Source organism: Bufo gargarizans, chromosome 3 (genome assembly GCF_014858855.1).
Source record: "Bufo gargarizans isolate SCDJY-AF-19 chromosome 3, ASM1485885v1, whole genome shotgun sequence".
In the NCBI taxonomy this organism is placed as follows: Eukaryota; Metazoa; Chordata; class Amphibia; order Anura; family Bufonidae; genus Bufo; species Bufo gargarizans.
In genome coordinates, this window is record NC_058082.1 from 190,236,721 (window position 1) to 190,257,269 (window position 20,549).

At 38.0% G+C, this 20,549-nt stretch overlaps 1 protein-coding gene across 2 annotated transcripts in view; it reads left to right on the forward strand.

The window, feature by feature from the left end:
* The window catches only part of TMEM200A (transmembrane protein 200A), a 175,857-nt gene extending 165,089 nt beyond the window's left edge, over positions 1–10,768 (forward strand). The window contains exons 1-2 of one of the 2 annotated variants that reach the window (XM_044288145.1): positions 4,307–4,427; positions 7,037–10,768. In XM_044288145.1, the coding sequence (XP_044144080.1) occupies positions 7,053–8,510 (1,458 nt within the window). In that variant the 5' untranslated portion in view covers positions 4,307–4,427; positions 7,037–7,052 and the 3' untranslated portion in view covers positions 8,511–10,768. Of the gene's footprint in view, positions 1–4,306; positions 4,428–7,036 lie in introns of those variants that run through there. The other variant, XM_044288144.1, reaches the window with a different exon arrangement.
* The last annotated feature ends 9,781 nt before the right edge of the window (positions 10,769–20,549 follow it).

The window sequence follows — 20,549 nt, forward strand, 5'->3', positions numbered from 1 at the left end:
GATTCTTACTTATAACAACAGGGGTTAAGGAATAGAAAACAAGAGTAGAAACAGTGAGAGCTGCTATTGTATAATCCCTGGCATCCTCCACTGGAGGTTGTGACAATCTCGGCATGGAGGCGGCTGTAAATCCTCACTGAACAAAACTACCGGTTGTTTACACATTCCCTAATGACAGTCGATAAAGGAAAATATCTTCAGACTTCAGTCTGGGTAAAGCTGATTGTGAAATAACAAAAGACGTCTGGCTCCAGATGACATTGGCAGGTTTATGTTGGCTTGACATACTTGTCTTATTGTACTGTGCACATTGGATAGAAAAAATATTTTGATACACTCTCTTACTCTTTACTAGTGCTAATCGCGAATATTCTAATCGCAATTTTTTATTGTGAATATCAGCACTTCGAGAATTTGCGAAGATGTAGAATATAATGCTATATCTTCGTAATCTCGAATATTCTAGATTTTTTTCCATCAGTACCCTCACTGCTTCATGCTTGTTGGCCAATAAGAAAGCTTCAATCTCTTTGTCTGAGCTTAGCAAGATCCCTAGCAGCCAATAAGAAAGTTGCCTGCCCCTTACTATATAAGAAACTCACCAGCAGCCATTTCCTGCTGTTTTTTGCAGTTCTGAGAGAGAGAGAGAGAGAGAGAGAGAGCAGTGTCATTGCTTTGCTCTGTGCTTTGCCGTGTCATCTGGATCCTTACTCAATTACATTAGATAGTTAGTTAGTTAGCTCATATATATAATACAGATAGTTAGTGGGAGATAGTCAGTGTAGGTTATATCCTGATATAGTGTAGCTATATAGTTCTGAGACAGACAGCAGTGTCATTGCTGTGCTCTGTGCTTCCCACACTACATTAGATAGATAGTTAGATAGCTTATATATATACTGCAGATAGTTAGTGGGAGATAGTCAGTGTAGGTTATATCCTGATATAGTGTAGCTATATAGTTCTGAGAGAGACAGCAGTGTCATTGCTGTGCTCTGTGCTTCCCACACTACATTAGATAGATAGTTAGATAGCTTATATATATAATACAGATAGTTAGTGGGAGATAGTCAGTGTAGGTTATATCCTGATATAGTGTAGCTATATAGATCTGAGACAGACAGCAGTGTCATTGCTGTGCTCTGTGCTTCCCACACTACATTAGATAGATAGTTAGATAGCTTATATATATATATAATACAGATAGTTAGTGGGAGATAGTCAGTGTAGGTTATATCCTGATATAGTGTAGCTATATAGTTCTGAGAGAGACAGCAGTGTCATTGCTGTGCTCTGTGCTTCCCACACTACATTAGATAGATAGTTAGATAGCTTATATATATAATACAGATAGTTAGTGGGAGATAGTCAGTGTAGGTTATATCCTGCTATAGTGTAGCTATATAGTTCTGAGACAGACAGCAGTGTCATTGCTGTGCTCTGTGCTTCCCACACTACATTAGATAGATAGTTAGATAGCTTATATATATAATACAGATAGTTAGTGGGAGATAGTCAGTGTAGGTTATATCCTGATATAGTGTAGCTATATAGTTCTGAGACAGACAGCAGTGTCATTGCTGTGCTCTGTGCTTCCCACACTACATTAGATAGATAGTTAGATAGCTTATATATATACTGCAGATAGTTAGTGGGAGATAGTCAGTGTAGGTTATATCCTGCTATAGTGTAGCTATATAGTTCTGAGAGAGACAGCAGTGTCATTGCTGTGCTCTGTGCTTCCCACACTACATTAGATAGATAGTTAGATAGCTTATATATATACTGCAGATAGTTAGTGGGAGATAGTCAGTGTAGGTTATATCCTGATATAGTGTAGCTATATAGTTCTGAGACAGACAGCAGTGTCATTGCTGTGCTCTGTGCTTCCCACACTACATTAGATAGATAGTTAGATAGCTTATATATATAATACAGATAGTTAGTGGGAGATAGTCAGTGTAGGTTATATCCTGATATAGTGTAGCTATATAGTTCTGAGACAGACAGCAGTGTCATTGCTGTGCTCTGTGCTTCCCACACTACATTAGATAGATAGTTAGATAGCTTATATATATATACTACAGATAGTTAGTGGGAGATAGTCAGTGTAGGTTATATCCTGCTATAGTGTAGCTATATAGTTCTGAGACAGACAGCAGTGTCATTGCTGTGCTCTGTGCTTCCCACACTACATTAGATAGATAGTTAGATAGCTTATATATATAATACAGATAGTTAGTGGGAGATAGTCAGTGTAGGTTATATCCTGCTATAGTGTAGCTATATAGTTCTGAGAGAGACAGCAGTGTACATTGCTGTGCTCTGTGCTTCCCACACTACATTAGATAGATAGTTAGATAGCTTATATATATAATACAGATAGTTAGTGGGAGATAGTCAGTGTAGGTTATATCCTGCTATAGTGTAGCTATATAGTTCTGAGAGAGACAGCAGTGTCATTGCTGTGCTCTGTGCTTCCCACACTACATTAGATAGATAGTTAGATAGCTTATATATATAATACAGATAGTTAGTGGGAGATAGTCAGTGTAGGTTATATCCTGATATAGTGTAGCTATATAGATCTGAGACAGACAGCAGTGTCATTGCTGTGCTCTGTGCTTCCCACACTACATTAGATAGATAGTTAGATAGCTTATATATATACTGCAGATAGTTAGTGGGAGATAGTCAGTGTAGGTTATATCCTGATATAGTGTAGCTATATAGTTCTGAGAGAGACAGCAGTGACATTGCTGTGCTCTGTGCTTCCCACACTACATTAGATAGATAGTTAGATAGCTTATATATATAATACAGATAGTTAGTGGGAGATAGTCAGTGTAGGTTATATCCTGCTATAGTGTAGCTATATAGTTCTGAGACAGACAGCAGTGTCATTGCTGTGCTCTGTGCTTTCCACACTACATTAGATAGATAGTTAGATAGCTTATATATATACTGCAGATAGTTAGTGGGAGATAGTCAGTGTAGGTTATATCCTGCTATAGTGTAGCTATATAGTTCTGAGAGAGACAGCAGTGACATTGCTGTGCTCTGTGCTTCCCACACTACATTAGATAGATAGTTAGATAGCTTATATATATACTGCAGATAGTTAGTGGGAGATAGTCAGTGTAGGTTATATCCTGATATAGTGTAGCTATATAGTTCTGAGACAGACAGCAGTGTCATTGCTGTGCTCTGTGCTTCCCACACTACATTAGATAGATAGTTAGATAGCTTATATATATACTGCAGATAGTTAGTGGGAGATAGTCAGTGTAGGTTATATCCTGATATAGTGTAGCTATATAGTTCTGAGAGAGACAGCAGTGTCATTGCTGTGCTCTGTGCTTCCCACACTACATTAGATAGATAGTTAGATAGCTTATATATATAATACAGATAGTTAGTGGGAGATAGTCAGTGTAGGTTATATCCTGCTATAGTGTAGCTATATAGTTCTGAGAGAGACAGCAGTGTCATTGCTGTAATCTGTGCTTCCCACACTACATTAGATAGATAGTTAGATAGCTTATATATATACTGCAGATAGTTAGTGGGAGATAGTCAGTGTAGGTTAGATAGTGATATACTGTAGCTGATTCCAGGTGCAGGGTGTTAGGTAGTGTGATAGGAATTACTGTGATGTGATAGCGAATATATGGTAGCACTCTATCTGCATATAAAGTTATTGTTCTGCCATGCATGCGAAATATAATCAAAAACAGTGCTGTAATGTACAATTACTTACAGTGATTAGGAGTTCTTCTCACAGTCACGAAAGTTGCTGCCAACCATTTTCTCCAGGCTCATGAAACTTCTAGCAGCTTGAAAAATTTAGCAAAAGTGAGACACGCCTGTATTGCGTGTGCAATACGCGCATATTACATTGCCGATTTTCGCAATCAAGAAAATAATGACTGGGGATCACGAATTCTAGAATGTGCGAATTTATGATGAGTATTAGGCCAAAAATGTGTGAAATATTGAGAAAGCAAATATTGCCTATGCTGCTCATCACTGCTCTTTACATTTAAATACTTTATATCATTAGAGATGAGCGAATTTATGAAAAGTTCGATTTAGTCATGAAGTACATTTTTTTGCAAGTAGCTGGTGCAATGACAGGGAGCTGCGATAGTGCCACCCCTTGATTGTACCCCTGAGATGCCATGTTCATACATGATCGCGGCATCTGAGTGCAAAATCAGCGTGAAATTAACATTAAAGGAAAAATTAAATCAAACTTACCGCCTCCATTTGCTTGCTTGAAGATCTGGAGTGAAATCTCAAACGGCACAAGATTACGTCATCACGCCGGCCGACGTGGTGACGTCATATGTCACCACGCACATGATTTTGGCCAAGATCTTCAATCGAGATGGAGGCTAGCCGCCCGTCATGTGCAGATGGAGGAGGTAAGTATGATTTTTTTTTCTATTTTACACTATTTCAGGTTACATCGATTCACTAACTCGAAGCACAAGGAAATTCAAAATTCTAATCGAATTCCACTTCATGGGATTCGATTCGCTCATCTCTATATACCATGTAGTATCTCCCTGAAACTGATCAATTCTGAATTTATAGCCCAGGCTCTGGCTTTAGTATTAGGCTTGAGCGAATCGAGTTTCGGATCATAGTTCCTAAGTTAATTCGTTCAAAAACTTTGGTGTTAATGCTGTTTCTTTACAGAATTAAAATCTATTGGCTCAGTGGAGCCAAACTTCGTCTTGCATGAAGTCACATAAGACTTTGATGAATTCCTTCTGTATTCCTATCTGCACATTTAAAAACATTTTCTTATAGGTTTCCGAAGTGGTACTGTCTGGTTTGTCGGACCAAAGCCCAGTTTGAATTCCTATTATGACCTAGGGGTTATGCACACTATAGAAAATACTATAGGAATACTCTCATGAATAAACTGATTGGCTCAAAACTTTCCTTGGTACAGTTTTTAGACACAAGAGCATCTGATGCCATTATATGGTGTTCATTTATTTATCCGGGTATGTGAACATTCACGAGTTAACACAAAAATTCACACAGGTGATCATTTATAAAAAAGAAATCATAGTAAAATCTGTTAGGCTGGGTTCACATCATGTTTTGTCATATGTTTAATAAGCACAAAAAAATATATATATATATATATATACATATATATATATATATATATATATATATATACACATATATATATATATATACAGTACAGACCAAAAGTTTGGACACACCTTCGCATTAAAAGAGTTTTCTTTATTTTCATGACTATGAAAATTGTAGATTCACACTGAAGGCATCAAAACTATGAATTAACACATGTGGAATTAGATACATAACAAAAAAAGTGTGAAGCAACAGAAAATATGTCATATTCTAGGTTCTTCAAAGTAGCCACCTTTTGCTTTGATTACTACTTTGCACACTCTTGGCATTCTCTTGATGAACTTCAAGAGGTAAGCACCTGAAATGGTCTTCCAACAGTCTTGAAGGAGTTCCCAGAGATGCTTAGCACTTGTTGGCCCTTTTTCCTTCACTCTGTGGTCCAGCTCACCCCAAACCATCTCGATTGGGTCCAGGTCCGGTGACTGTGGAGGCCAGGTCATCTGGCGCACTGTGGAGGTTAGGTCATCTGGCGCAGCACCCCGTCACTCTCCTTCATGGTCAAATAGCCCTTACACAGCCTGGAGGTGTGTTTGGGGTCATTGTCGTGTTGACAAATAAATGATGGTCCAACTAAACGCAAACTGGATGGAATAGCATGCCGCTGCAAGATGCTTTGGTAGCCATGCTGGTTCAGTATGCCTTCAATTTTGAATAAATCCCCAACAGTGTCACCAGCAAAGCACCCCCACACCATCACACCTCCTCCTCCATGCTTCACGGTGAGAACCAGGCATGTAGAGTCCATCCATTCACCTTTTCTGCGTCGCACAAAGACACAGTGGTTGGAACCAAAGATCTCATCTCTTGGACTCATCAGACCAAAGCACAGATTTCCACTGGTCTAATGTCCATTCCTTGTGTTCTTTAGCCCAAACAAGTCTCCTCTGCTTGTCGCCTGTCCTAAGCAGTGGTTTCCTAGCAGATATTCTACCATGAAGGCCTGATTCACACAGTCTCCTCTTAACAGTTGTTCTAGAGATGTGTCTGCTGCTAGAACTCTGTGTGGCATTGACCTGGTCTCTAATCTGAGCTGCTGTTAACCTGCGATTTCTGAGGCTGGTGACTCGGATGAACTTCTCCACAACACAACTGATGGTCCCAAACTTATTTATAAGGAAAGAAATCCCACTTATTAAACCTGACAGGGCATACCTGTGAAGTGAAAACCATTTCAGGTGACTACCTCTTGAAGCTCATCAAGAGAATGCCAAGAGTGTGCAGAAGAACCTAGAATATGACATATTTTCAGTTGTTTCACACTTTTTTGTTATGTATATAATTCCACATGTGTTAATTCATAGTTTTGATGCCTTCAGTGTGAATCTACAATTTTCATAGTCATGAAATTAAAGAAAACTCTTTGAAGGTGTGTCCAAACGTTTTGTCTGTACTGTATATATTTACGTTAACGGAATGGCCCATTCTTTTTTTGCTGGACTTTGCAGGATGGAAAAGCATGGTACATTACACTTTTCCATCCTATTAAGTCCTGCAAAAAAATAAAAAATGTAAGTTTTTTTTATTTTTTATGGAACTCTATGGTGACAGATGCCACAATATGGCATCTGTCTGAGGCATCCGTTAGTGTATACATTTTGTACGTTAAACATGTGACAAAAACGTGATGTGAACCCACCCTAAATAGCAGCCAGCCTCCTTGATTGTTGTTTTGAGAGGACATCTTTATTTTTCTACCATGCACAAATAAAAATAAAAAAAACTGACAAATTAATTAATACATGGATTATAGTAAGTTATATCTTATATCTTATCTTATTGTACTGTTAATTGTATGGTGTAATGTAGTGTCCATATTGTTACCTTACTTTAAATTTGCCTATTCTTTATCTCTTTTCAGAATCTAAGACGGAACTATGATAGCAACTGGAGGAGTTATAACAGGACTGGCAGCCTTAAAAAGGCAAGATTCGGCCAGATCACAGCATCTTTTGTCTCGACCAACTTCGCCACCTCCAGAGAAGAAGCCTGTAAGACGTCGCCCAAGAGCTGATGTTGTAATTGTCAGGGGGAAAATTCGCCTGTACTCACCGTCTGGATTCTTCCTTATCTTGGGGGTCTTAATATCTGTAGCAGGAATAGCAATGGCTGTGCTTGGCTACTGGCCTCAAAAGGAAACATTTTTAACACCAGAGCTTACTTTAGAAGTTAATAAAACACAAATACTTAGGGAAACTGGGATGATGGTAAGATTATTTGAACAACATCTACATTCAGAAAAAATGAAAATGCTGGGCCCCTTTACTATGGGTATTGGTATATTTATATTTATTTGCGCAAATGCAATCCTACATGAAAATCGAGACAAAGAAACTAAAGTAATTCATATGAGAGATATATATTCAACTGTCATAGACATTCACAGCATGAGGATCAAGGAACAAAAGCATCTCAATGGAGCTTACACTGGTTTGTATGGAGAAACAGAGTACCGCCATTCTGACAACCCTTGTGCATCTAAACTGGCGGCCAACACAATTGCCTCCTTTCCTGGAAGCTATAGGAGTAGCAGTTCTATTGAGGATGAAGACAACAATCCTCGAGAAAGTAAAAGCTTTGCAAACCTTCTGCCTCCACTTCTTATGGAGCGCTCAGGCTCCATGTTTGGCCTTCATGGCCATTCCAACAGAACAGGAGAAGAGAAAAACCATAGCTCCAAAAAATGTGAAACAAAATCTATAGTGTCATCCTCAATCAATGCTTTCACATTGCCAGTTATTAAATTGAATAACTGTGTTATTGATGAGACAGATATTGATAATATAACTGAAGACTTAGAAATCAGTAGTAACAGACCAAGAAAGGTTTCAATGGATTCATTGGCTATTCCACTGCCAGATGATGGAAATAGATCATATAAGCCCACTAGTTCACATTTATCACGAAGTTACTCTATTATGGAACCAATAAGGTGTGACTCTATAGCTCCCGCACCTAATAATGGAAAACTTTTATCTCCAGGAGCAGCTAGAAAGCAATTTGGATCTAACACATCCTTACATATTTTATCTTCACATTCCAAATCTTTAGACTTAGATAGAGGTCCTTCAACACTTAACGTTCAAGCAGAACAAAGGAAACATCCAAGCTGGCCTAGACTTGACCGTAGCAACAGCAAGGGGTATATGAAGCTTGAAAATAAAGAAGACCCTATGGACAGGTTGATTGTTCCCCAGGCACCACCAACAAAAAAGGACTACACCAACAAGGAGAAACTTCTTATGATCTCAAGATCACACAATAATTTGAGTTTTGAACATGATGAGTTCTTGAGTAACAATCTTAAGAGAGGTACATCAGAAACCAGATTTTGAATTTTGTTTAGGTATTTTTCTTTCCTGTATAAAATGGAATTTGGAAATATTCAAACTTTTTGACAGAAGTTAAGATCATTTAGATTTGTGTTTTTGCTATCAGATCGAGGACAACATTCTTTTTTAAAGTATGTATACACCATTCTTATCATTATAAGTATTAATTTTAGTTGTATCTTGTTGCCACTATGGTAAAGCTCTGATAATGTTAACAGCTGCCAAAATGTTAATGTGTTCCTCCAAAGAACTTTTACTGAATTATCTGACATTGGCTGCTAGGAGGAACAGGCCACATGCTAGTTGTTACAGGTTAGAAGGCAAATGTACCATACATTGAGCATCTTGGTAACTGTTAATTCAAACGGAACCCATATACAGAGTGTGAACCCTCTGCTTCTCCATGCCTATTGTCAGATTGGCCACGATAATTGAATTGGAAGGACATGTTAACAGTTCATCTACCACTGTAAAGTTATATATCTCTCTTGAATGCTGCTTACAATACTGTAAGCAGACCACGAGTGCAAGAAATCAAAGAAAACTTTAACATGCAACACTTTTATAGACTTTGTCTAATGCCAATGTCCTTAATGGAAATTTCTAATAGAAGCTGAAGAGGCATCTCTAATACTTTAGGTCTCTTTTTCTTAGAGAAGATTCTGGTTTGGCTTAAATCCTTAATCATGTTGAAAGGCCTGTAAAACGGTTGGATATTGACATATAGGGTAGTTACACCCAATAGGTGGCACTAGAGAGGATAGATGATAACATCTTAGCATACGTGCAGCTGTAACATACCTACTTTGTTACAGCAAATGTTGGAGTTCTGGTCATGAACACTCACACAGCATTTTGTCCCAACACACATACCCCTTATGGGCTTTTTAGTTGCATGCAACCATTTGAGATAAAGGTTTACAGTTTAAATTTTCCCCAACTACTCAAAACTAATTGATAATTTTGAGTACATAACTTTCTACCCTCAGAAAGTCTTCAGAGATTTTTCTCATTGATATGCTGGCTGCATCATGAAAAATATGTGGATGAGGTCAATGGAAATCCCTACAATGAACTGCAGCCCTATATTTAGTATATTTATGAATGATTGAATGGTGAATATTACCAAATCCTTTTATATGGGTGTTTATATTACCTTATTATATGAAGTGTTCCTTTATTATTATTCATACATGTAAGTCTTTCTATTGGTGTAGAGCTATATTTTTTTCTACTGGTAGATGTTACATATTGATCATATGAATAAGACAGTGATTCATATAGTTTGGGTAAGCCAAAGAAATGTTCCCATGGAATCTTATAACTATCATCATCTACTTATATGGACACGTCTTACCAAAGTCACACTGTAAACATTTATGGAGTTTTTAACTATTATCTAGAATTGCTTAGATTAATTTGTTACAGCAACTAGTTCCATGTATCCAAATGTGGAAATGACAAAATCCAATCATTTGGTGATATGAAAAATGAAAGGACTCATTTTAGATTGCCTTTTTAGTGCTTTTGTGCTTTTATAAAACAAAATTGAAAAGTACAATATAATGAAATCTAATCCTGATATGAAATAACATGTATGAGTGTCAAGTTAGCGGTGTATGATTCAAAGTATTGAAAACTTATATTCAGATGATATCCTGCTGATATTGTTGTATATAGGTTAGAAAGCTGTAACATTAATCTCCTGAACATAAGATATAATATAGTGTAGTGAAATATCAAATAATTTATTTATATAAAACCCATTTCATATAGAAGAACATCATTATATTTACATATCATAATTTTTTACATATTAATAAAATACTTTCATAAAAAAATTATTTGAATATATAGAATAATTTAAGAAATTGAGTGTTGCTTTTAAATCACAAATGACCACATTGCTTTACATTTAAGACCACATTGCTTTACATGTAATACATGAACAGTTGTTTTTTTTTTCTAATTAAATATGTCACTTTTAATATTTGAAATGAAGCTTTGCATTTGGAGTCTCTTTTTAGAAAATATTAGGAAATTAAATAGCAAATCATGTTATCATCAGAAATGGTTCCTACCGCTGTGTGTATGAGTATGTGTTATACACAGCTTGCAGTACAAGTCTTGGCGATCATGTGCCCTTTTTAAGGTATAGTTGCTGAGTATTAAAAGATAAAGATTGGCTCTAAAATGGAAGAAAAAGAGCATTTCTAATGTAATCTACAGTATCTACAGTAGAGATGAGTGAAGTTAGGAAAAATTCGATATGACTGCTTTGCTTAAAGAGGACCTTTCACCTATTATTACACTATGAACTGAGTATACAGACATGTAGAGCGGCGCCCGGGGATCTCACTGCACTTACTATTATCCCCGGGTATCTCCGTTCACTAAGTTATGGTAGGCGGAGTCTGCCCTTGTTCTTCTGTAGCGCTGGCCAATCGCATTTCATAGTTCACAGCCTAGGAGAAAATAACCTCCCAGGCTCTGAGCTCTGCGCTGCGATTGGCCAGCGCTAGAGCAGAACAAGGGCAGACTCCGCCTACCATAACGTAGAGACTGAAATCTCTGCCTACTATAACTTAGTGAGCGGAGATACCGGAGGGCATAGCAGGAGAACGGAGCGGCGCTCGGGGATAATAGTAAGTGCAGTGAGATCCCCGGGCGCCGCTCTACATGTCTGTATACTTAGTTCATAGTGTAATAATAGGTGAAAGGTCCTCTTTAAGTTCACAAAGAATTTCGATTTGTTACAAATTACTTTGTTACAGATTGCATTTCATTGTATGTAGCAGACGCAATGATGGAGGAATGGCGATCACGCCGCACTTCCCCTTCCCCATCATTGAACCACCTAGATGCCATGTTCCACGCTGATAGCAATATCTGACAGTAACATTGAGAACTTTCAGGGGCTAATCAGGGGTTAAAAAAAATACTCACCTCATCCATTTTCTCGTGGAGAGGCCGCTGCGGCTATCTTGATTGAAGAAATGCACTAAATCTCGAGTGCACTGATGTGGTGATGTCTCCACGTCAACACGCTGACCAGGCACGGTGACGTCATGATGTCACCTCGCCTGACTTGCGTGATAACTTCAAATGTCGGCGCGCGCAAGATTTGATGTGTTTTCTTCAATCAAGATGGCCGCAATGGCCTCTACACGAGCAAATGGATTGAGTATGTAATTTTTTTCCTGCCATTTCAGGATTGAGTTGTTGCCATGAAGCACCAGGAAATTTGGCTTTGTGGCAAATATAATTTTTCCTGCAATTTCGATCAAAGTCAATTTGTTTCACTTCGATTTGCTCAACACTAATTTATAGCATCACCAATTGCAGGAAAACTAATGTAATTAATACCTCGGATTCATAAGTATAATTTGTATAAAAGTTCAATCCATAAAATTAGCTTCACCCTTCAAAACAATCATATGGGGATGGGGAACCTATATGGGGAACCTATTTGAAGACATTTATTTATTTTTTAATTTAAATTGAAGGTTTCGATTAGAGTTGAGCGAAGCGAGCTAGTAACTAGTACCTCAGAACCAAAGCCAAGTTCAGTTTCAAGTGTTCCACTTTTAAAATCAATGCTGAAGTTATTCAATGAAGTCACACACGACTTTGTGAATAACTTACTTCGGCTTATTGGAGCCCAGACATTCTAATACTGTAAAGAGACAAATCTCCGTACAGTATTATTCCGAAGTTTTGAACGAAGTGATCTGAAGATCGCTTCACTAAAGTCTAGTTTATCAAATTTTGAAAATAAAACTATAAAAGAAAACACATTTTAAAACATTTTACCTACAATAATGTAAAAAATAATGCCATACAATGGTAGAAGAAAGGCACCATGCATCACAAAAAGACACATACATTATTTGGATAACCTAACAAAACAAAATGGCTGTACTAAAAATCTCTCAGCTGGCTCTAGTAATTAGTTGGGAAAAGCCCTTGCACTGCAGTGGGCAAGCAATTCTGTAATATTTTATAATTAGTGGCTCCATGTTGAACAGTCCATGGTTTAGTAAAATGATCTGTGCGCTTAAAACCCATTTGCAAGGGAAAATGATTGGGCGAATTATCAAGAATGAGGGTTTGTACGAAATTCTCATTCTGAATTATTGTCCCATGGAACTGTGGCGTTGATCAGGTAACAAATGAGCAAAAACTGTTTTGCTGACTAATCAAATCATTTATCATTGTTTATTGGCAAAATATCGCCCTTGAAACTGTACAGAGACAAATGATCATCCATCCCCATACAGCAGTGATTATTGCTGCACGTGAATTTTAGAAGGCAATGACCAGTGGATTGGCCTGTGTAAATGGGCCCCACATATTTTGCTACTTATGTATTTTAAAAATTCTTATCTTATTGTGTAGTATATTACAAACTACTATTTGACTGCAGGCCAGTCGCAAAATATATGTAGTCTATCAACTGTAAGTTTACAAATTGCAGAGAGGAAGTTGCAAATTTACTAGTCGGGCATCTGCAAAGACAAAATGCTTTATGCCTTAAGGCTTAGGGCATATTTATCATTAGTTGTTGGAGATGCTGTTTGTTAATTGGGGTAGGAGAGCTATCTGGTAACCCCGGCAATGAGCGCATATGTAGCAAACATTTGATTTTGTGACTTTTCGGGACATGTTCCCAGGGCATTGATTTGACATGTATGCTTTGAACAAACCTTTTTTTTGTAATATTAGCTTATTATTTTTAAAGCCCAATTTGAAACTTTCATTTAAGGATATAAAGATTTGAATACTTCTTAGCTCTTTGTGATAAGCCATGCATTTTTCAAAACACTTTTGGTGAGCAAAGTATACTAAAAGGCTGTGTTCTAAGGAGATACATCATGTGCAATGTCAGTGATAGCAGGCCTTGGTTGGTCAGCAAATTTAAGTGGTCTTTCAGTGAATCAAAATTTGCTCACTATCCACTATCCAAAGATTTTTAGAAGAGAAAAATAACAGTTAATAAGCCATGCCTAGAAGTATTCTTGTTGTTATGCCCAAAAACTCAATTTACCCAAAAACATCTGAACTAAGTACACTCGATCAACCGTACATTGTCCACCTGCTAGTTGATGATACTAGGAATGTGTAGGTGTACTTGTGTGCAAGTAAATCTGGTTCAACTAAGCTTTTATTTTAGATCCAATAAAACCTAAAGGCAACATGTTAGAGTACTAGGAGTGGCATATTTTATACCTGGTCAGCAAAGCCTCAGCAGTCATAGGGTGTTTATTGATCAGTTTATATACTGAAACCTAAACCCTGATACCAGATTTTTTTCCCGTAGTTTTATAAAGTTTAATGTTTCATGAAGTGTAAATTCCAGTTAACATGAAATTTATGGGCAAGCGTATAGCTACATGTCTATTTGGTTATTTTTAAATGGGTTAAACACAGATTGTTCTCTTCTTGAAATGTAATATTATTATATAAAACTATTACTGGGCATTTTCAGAAATACAGGCAGGTTCAGAAGAATTTTGGCTTGTGACATAATTTTCATAATATACCCTCTGTACACCACCATATTGGATTTTAATCAAAGCAATCAATATGTGGAAAGTGTAGATTTTCAGTTTTAACTTAACTTTAAATGGTCAATAACTTTTTATACAACTTTGCATGACTAAATAGTGAAAGCTACCACAAGAAACTTTATAATATATCTTATCAGTGAAAAATGTCTGGTTATAATGTCCCCCCCCCCCCCCACACACACACACTCACACTCACACTCACACTCACACACACTAGTTGCTTTTCAATTTTAAAAATGCCTTAATTCAGTCCTAGACCGTAAAAGATCCACAGGAGGGTCAAATTACACATGTCAATGCAAGTCTATGTATTGGGGAGGGGGAAGAGTGAGCAGGAGCACACACAGACAAACAGACTTCTAGAGCTATATGGGTTGACATATAAACTTCCTAGATGCTTTATTCACAACCATGCGGGTTGGTTCCTCTCTGCAATGTCCTTTATAATCTTGGCGCTGCTTCTGAGTAAATAAGAAATAAGAGAAGGTTGGGAAGCAGATTCTCCTCTAGTTTCTCCAATTTCTGTGTGCAGTAGATGGCAGCTTGTGTCTTCCCAACATCTCTGGAAGAACTTCAAACTAGACTTGGCCCTCTCAGTTAATGTGCGTACAGTAGTTATAGAAAATGCAGAGCCTCTAGGAATAACAGCAATACCAACGTTGCTCCTAGAGACTCATTTTCATATATTAAAACATATTTTTTCTTAGCAATGTGACCATATATGAACATGGGATGAACACAGATGCCTTTAGCTGCCAAGAGCACATGCAACAGGTCAGCCACTTTCATAGGTACAAGATGCCCTTTAACTGCAAATGCAAACCAATGGAAACTCTCTAGAACAGAAAGGCCAATTTAGACTTTGCTGCAAATGGAAACCAATGGTAACTCTCTAGAACAGAAAGGCCAAATTAGACTTTGCTAGACAATATCTGAAGATGTTCAGATTCTGTGAACAGATAAAAAAATTACATTGTTCTAGAAAGATGGGAAGTGAACAGTGTGTAGAAGGAAAGAAAGCTCATGATCCAAAGCATACCACATCTTCTGTCACAAATGATGGGACAGGGTTATTGATAGAATAATGTAGGAGAGTGGATATATGTAGATGGGGGAATTATGAAGTGTATAAAGCCATAATATCTCCTCAGAGTCAGTCAAATGCCGCAAAAGTCACCAGACAGCCGTTTTGTTCCAGACTTCAGGCCTGCAACCAAGTATAAACATAATACTCAATTATAATTATGTTCAGTTACTTTTGAGCCTGTGAAAATGGAGGATCTATGTGGAAAAAGTCTGTTATTCCTAAATGGTTAATGCAAATGAAAGTGTACAATCCAATTGCATTCTGATGACTTTGTTTCAAATCTACTGAACTATTGTACAGAGGCTGAATTATAAAAAATGTCACCATTAAAATACTTCTATATGAACTATATGTAGTTTGACACTACTAGACAAACGTATCACTAACGTAACTGGCATCAAATATAGCTAAAAATCTATAGCAGCTTATAGTTGTGCACTTACTGTAACACCAAAGAGCACCTAATTTAATAAGAAGCTCTTGCCTTAAAAATTAACCACAAATTGGATCAAGAGTGGCATATGAAATTCTCCTCTATTGCATATGACTCTGATTACATATGGTTTATTTCCAAACCTCTGATAAAATAGTACTGGTTTAATGGATTCATTTCAAAAGCTTCACCATTTTTTGAAGAATTGCACATTAATGTTATTAAATTATTTAATCTGTTTTATATGTTCTTTCCTATGTATCTTTGTACTGATATTTTCATTTTTCATATTGCCGCCTGTCTTTCTGAGGTTTAGTATATACAGTGCCTCTACTCTATACAGGGTTTGCATCTGCATATATATCCTTTAAATATATTTGACAGGATGATAGCAACAGCAACTATTCCATGTATTAAAAAAAAATTGTTTAGGTATGGTCTCAAGCTGGATGACAAAATATGTCCAATTTGATTATGCCCTTGATTGACCAATAACCATACGATTGTCTAGCCCTGTAGGTTTGTCATATGGATTCTTGTAGGCCCATCTACAACTGTGATTGGGATATAACTAAAATGCCAAATAGTTTTGAACAATAAGTCATATAGGCAAAGGAATGGAGAGTAGTATTCATCTACTCAATTGTGCAATTTTCAAATAGGCTCATAGATACCATCATGACCATCACCAGACTGATAATGCTGCTAGGATATTACTGTGAAAGTCCATCTGTAGATATTGTATGATATATCATTAACTGTTATCCTTGAGCAAAATTGTATATGTATTAGAGTTTTACTAATTTCAACCAATTAACATGATTAAAGATCTGTGAACCTTCAAGATGAAAGCTGAAGGAGACTGGTTTGTGGAGATCTTATTGATGATATCTTATCACAATGTCTTAGGGACATTCCAAAAAATATCAAAGGCCTTCAGTTTAATGTTCACTTTGGCACCTATTAGTTATGGCATTTAAATATATTTCCAATTTATATTTTCTCAAAGCATCTTGCTTTGTTACATTCCTGTACTATATCTCTTAACACATGCTTCTTTAAGTTTCATACAAGTGCATGTTCTTTCTAGTATTTTTGAAAAATACCATGTGAACATCACATTTCCTTTAAATGTACATTTGACAAAGCAACTTTTTAATGACTGCACCAAACAATACAAAACATTCAACACAGATCAAACTGTAGATAAATCTGACCTTAAATGGCTTGAGTCATGCACCTTCATGTCATAAAAAATCAACTGCCGACAGAATATGGTCTGATTCCTTATTGTCTGTCCAAAATATCTAGTGCATAGTCAGCTTTGGTTTCTAAAGTACAGTATAGTCAGGTAAGTTTCTTGAAATTGAAGGACACACAGACAAAATAGATGATGATAATATCATCGTATAGTTGATAACCATAGACCTATAACTTCAGGGATTGCTTTATTTTTTTGCATGGATGTCAGGAAGTGTATTTCCAGTTATCTGTTTAAAATATTTTACACAGATGTAGCCAGGGTGCACATTAAGAAAAAAACATATCTTCCAATATTTTAACTTTTTTCTTTCTGTTGAAAAAAATAGGTATCTTAAATTTATATTAATAGCTTTGTGGGCATACCTCAGTATGATGTCTTTCCATTTTACTGATCCAAGAAAAAGCCCATTTTATAGGGGTAAAGGGGTAGGATCGAATGTGCAAGGAAGTATCAACGGAGAAAGCAAGGATGTGCCTATTTATACATACATGGGAGGTGGGTGACTAAAGGGCAGAATATTGCTCTTATTAGCCTCTATAATGACTATTGTAACTGTTTGATGACTGAGGACCTTATATTGCATATCTGTTTTAACAGTCTTTAAGCCATTGAACAACTACAAACACAGCAATTGTTTAGTTACTGAAAGAAAACCATCAGTAACCTGGGCAGGACAGCTGCACAGTGACCCTTCCCAAATAATTTGTCATATCTCATAGAAGAAAGCCAAATATGGGCTTTAATGCAGGTACAAATGGATGATTTTCTTTAATTATACTTTTATATGAACCTTGTTTTATTATAAACCATTTATTTATAACTACTGTAGGTTAGCCAATGGTCACAAATATGCAATGCCTTGTTTAAACAAAGCTTAAAGTTGTGCAGTAGATATGAAATTTGTGCATCTTGGTATAATCCTTTTCTGATAATATCACATGTCCTCCATCACATTAGCTCTAATTTGGTTAAGGACTCCTTTTTCTTATGAAACAAATTCAACAAAATATTGCTAGCTCACCTCAGACATTGGGGGCATATTGATATGATATGTCCCAAATGTCTGATAGGTGTGGGTCCAACCACTGGGACCAGCACCTATCTTTAGAAAGAAGCCCGCAAATTGAAGGATGGCGGACCGCGCATTCGAGGCTGCCCTCCATTCATTCATATGGGAGAACGGAAAATAGCCGAGCACTTGCTTGGCTATTTCCATCAGCCCCATAGAGGTGAATGTACAAACCGGATTCCCAAAAAGTTGGGACACTAAACAAATTGTGAATAAAAACTGAATGCAATGATGTGGAGATGGCAAATGTCAATATTTTATTTGTAATAGAACGTAGATGACAGATCAAATGTATCATGAATAAATGTATCATTTTAAAAGAAAAATATGTTGATTCAAATTTTCAAGGTGTCAACAAATCCCCAAAAAGTTGGAACAAGTAGCAATAAGAGGCTGGAAAAAGTAAATTTGAGCATAACAAAGAGCTGGAAGACCAATTAACACTAATTAGGTCAATTGGCAACATGATTGGGTATAAAAAGAGCTCCTCAGAGTGGCAATGTCTCTCAGAAGCCAAGATGGGTAGAGGATCACCAATTCCCACAATGTTGCGCGGAAAGATAGTGGAGCAATATCAGAAAGGTGTTACCCAGCGAAAAATTGCAAAGACTTTGCATCTATCATCATCAACTGTGCATAACATCATCCGAAGATTCAGAGAATCTGGAACAATCTCTGTGCGTAAGGGTCAAGGCCGTAAAACCATACTGGATACCCATGATCTCCGGGCCCTTAAACGACACTGCATCACAAACAGGAATGCTACTGTAAAGGAAATCACAGAATGGGCTCAGGAATAGAGTTGAGCGAACACCTGGATGTTCGGGTTCGAGAAGTTCGGCCGAACATCCCGGAAATGTTCGGGTTCGGGATCCGAACCCGATCCGAACTTCGTCCCGAACCCGAACCCCATTGAAGTCAATGGGGACCCGAACTTTTCGGCACTAAAAAGGCTGTAAAACAGCCCAGGAAAGAGCTAGAGGGCTGCAAAAGGCAGCAACATGTAGGTAAATCCCCTGCAAACAAATGTGGATAGGGAAATGAATTAAAATAAAAATTAAATAAATAAAAATTAACCAAAATCAATTGGAGAGAGGTTCCATAGCAGAGAATCTGGCTTCCCGTCACCCACCACTGGAACAGTCCATTCTCAGATATTTAGGCCCCGGCACCCAGGCAGAGGAGAGAGGTCCCGTAACAGAGAATCTGTCTTCATGTCAGCAGAGAATTAGTCTGCATGTCATAGCAGAGAATGAGGCTTCACGTCAGCCACCACTGCAACAGTCCATTGGCATATATTTAGGCCCAGCACACACACAGGCAGAGGAGAGAGGTCCCGTAACAGACAATCTGGCTTCATGTCAGCAGAGAATCAGTCTGCATGTCATAGCAGAGAATGAGGCTTCACGTCAGCCACCACTGCAACAGTCCATTGGCATATATTTAGGCCTAGCACACAGGCAGAGCAGAGAGGTCCCGTAACAGACAATCTGGCTTCATGTCAGCAGAGAATCAGTCTGCATGTCATAGCAGAGAATCAGGCTTCACGTCAGCCACCACTGCAACAGTCCATTGTCATAAATTTAGGCCCAGCACCCAGGCAGAGGAGAGAGGTCCCGTAACAGACAATCTGGCTTCATGTCAGCAGAGAATTAGTCTGCATGTCATAGCAGAGAATCAGGCTTCATGTCAGCCACCACTGCAACAGTCCATTGGCATATATTTAGGCCCAGCACCCAGGCAGAGGAGGGAGGTCCCGTAACAGAGAATCTGTCTTCATGTCAGCAGAGAATCAGTCTGCATGTCATAGCAGAGAATGAGGCTTCACGTCACCCACCACTGCAACAGTCCATTGGCATATATTTAGGCCTAGCACACAGGCAGAGCAGAGAGGTCCCGTAACAGACAATCTGGCTTCATGTCAGCAGAGAATCAGTCTGCATGTCATAGCAGAGAATCAGGCTTCACGTCAGCCACCACTGCAACAGTCCATTGGCATATATTTAGGCCTAGCACACAGGCAGAGCAGAGAGGTCCCGTAACAGACAATCTGGCTTCATGTCAGCAGAGAATCAGTCTGCATGTCATAGCAGAGAATGAGGCTTCACGTCAGCCACCACTGCAACAGTCCATTGGCATATATTTAGGCCTAGCACACAGGCAGAGGAGAGGTTCATTCAACTTTGGGTAGCCTCGCAATATAATGGTAAAATGAAAATAAAAATAGGATTGAATGAGGAAGTGCCCTGGAGTCCAATAATATATGGTTATGGGGAGGTAGTTAATGTCTAATCTGGACAAGGGACGGACAGGTCCTGTGGGATCCATGCCTGGTTCATTTTTATGAACGTCAGCTTGTCCACATTGGCTGTAGACAGGCGGCTGCGTTTGTCTGTAATGACGCCCCCTGCCGTGCTGAATACACGTTCAGACAAAACGCTGGCTGCCGGGCAGGCCAGCACCTCCAAGGCATAAAAGGCTAGCTCTGGCCACGTGGACAATTTAGAGACCCAGAAGTTGAATGGGGCCGAACCATCAGTCAGTACGTGGAGGGGTGTGCACACGTACTGTTCCACCATGTTAGTGAAATGTTGCCTCCTGCTAACACGTTGCGTATCA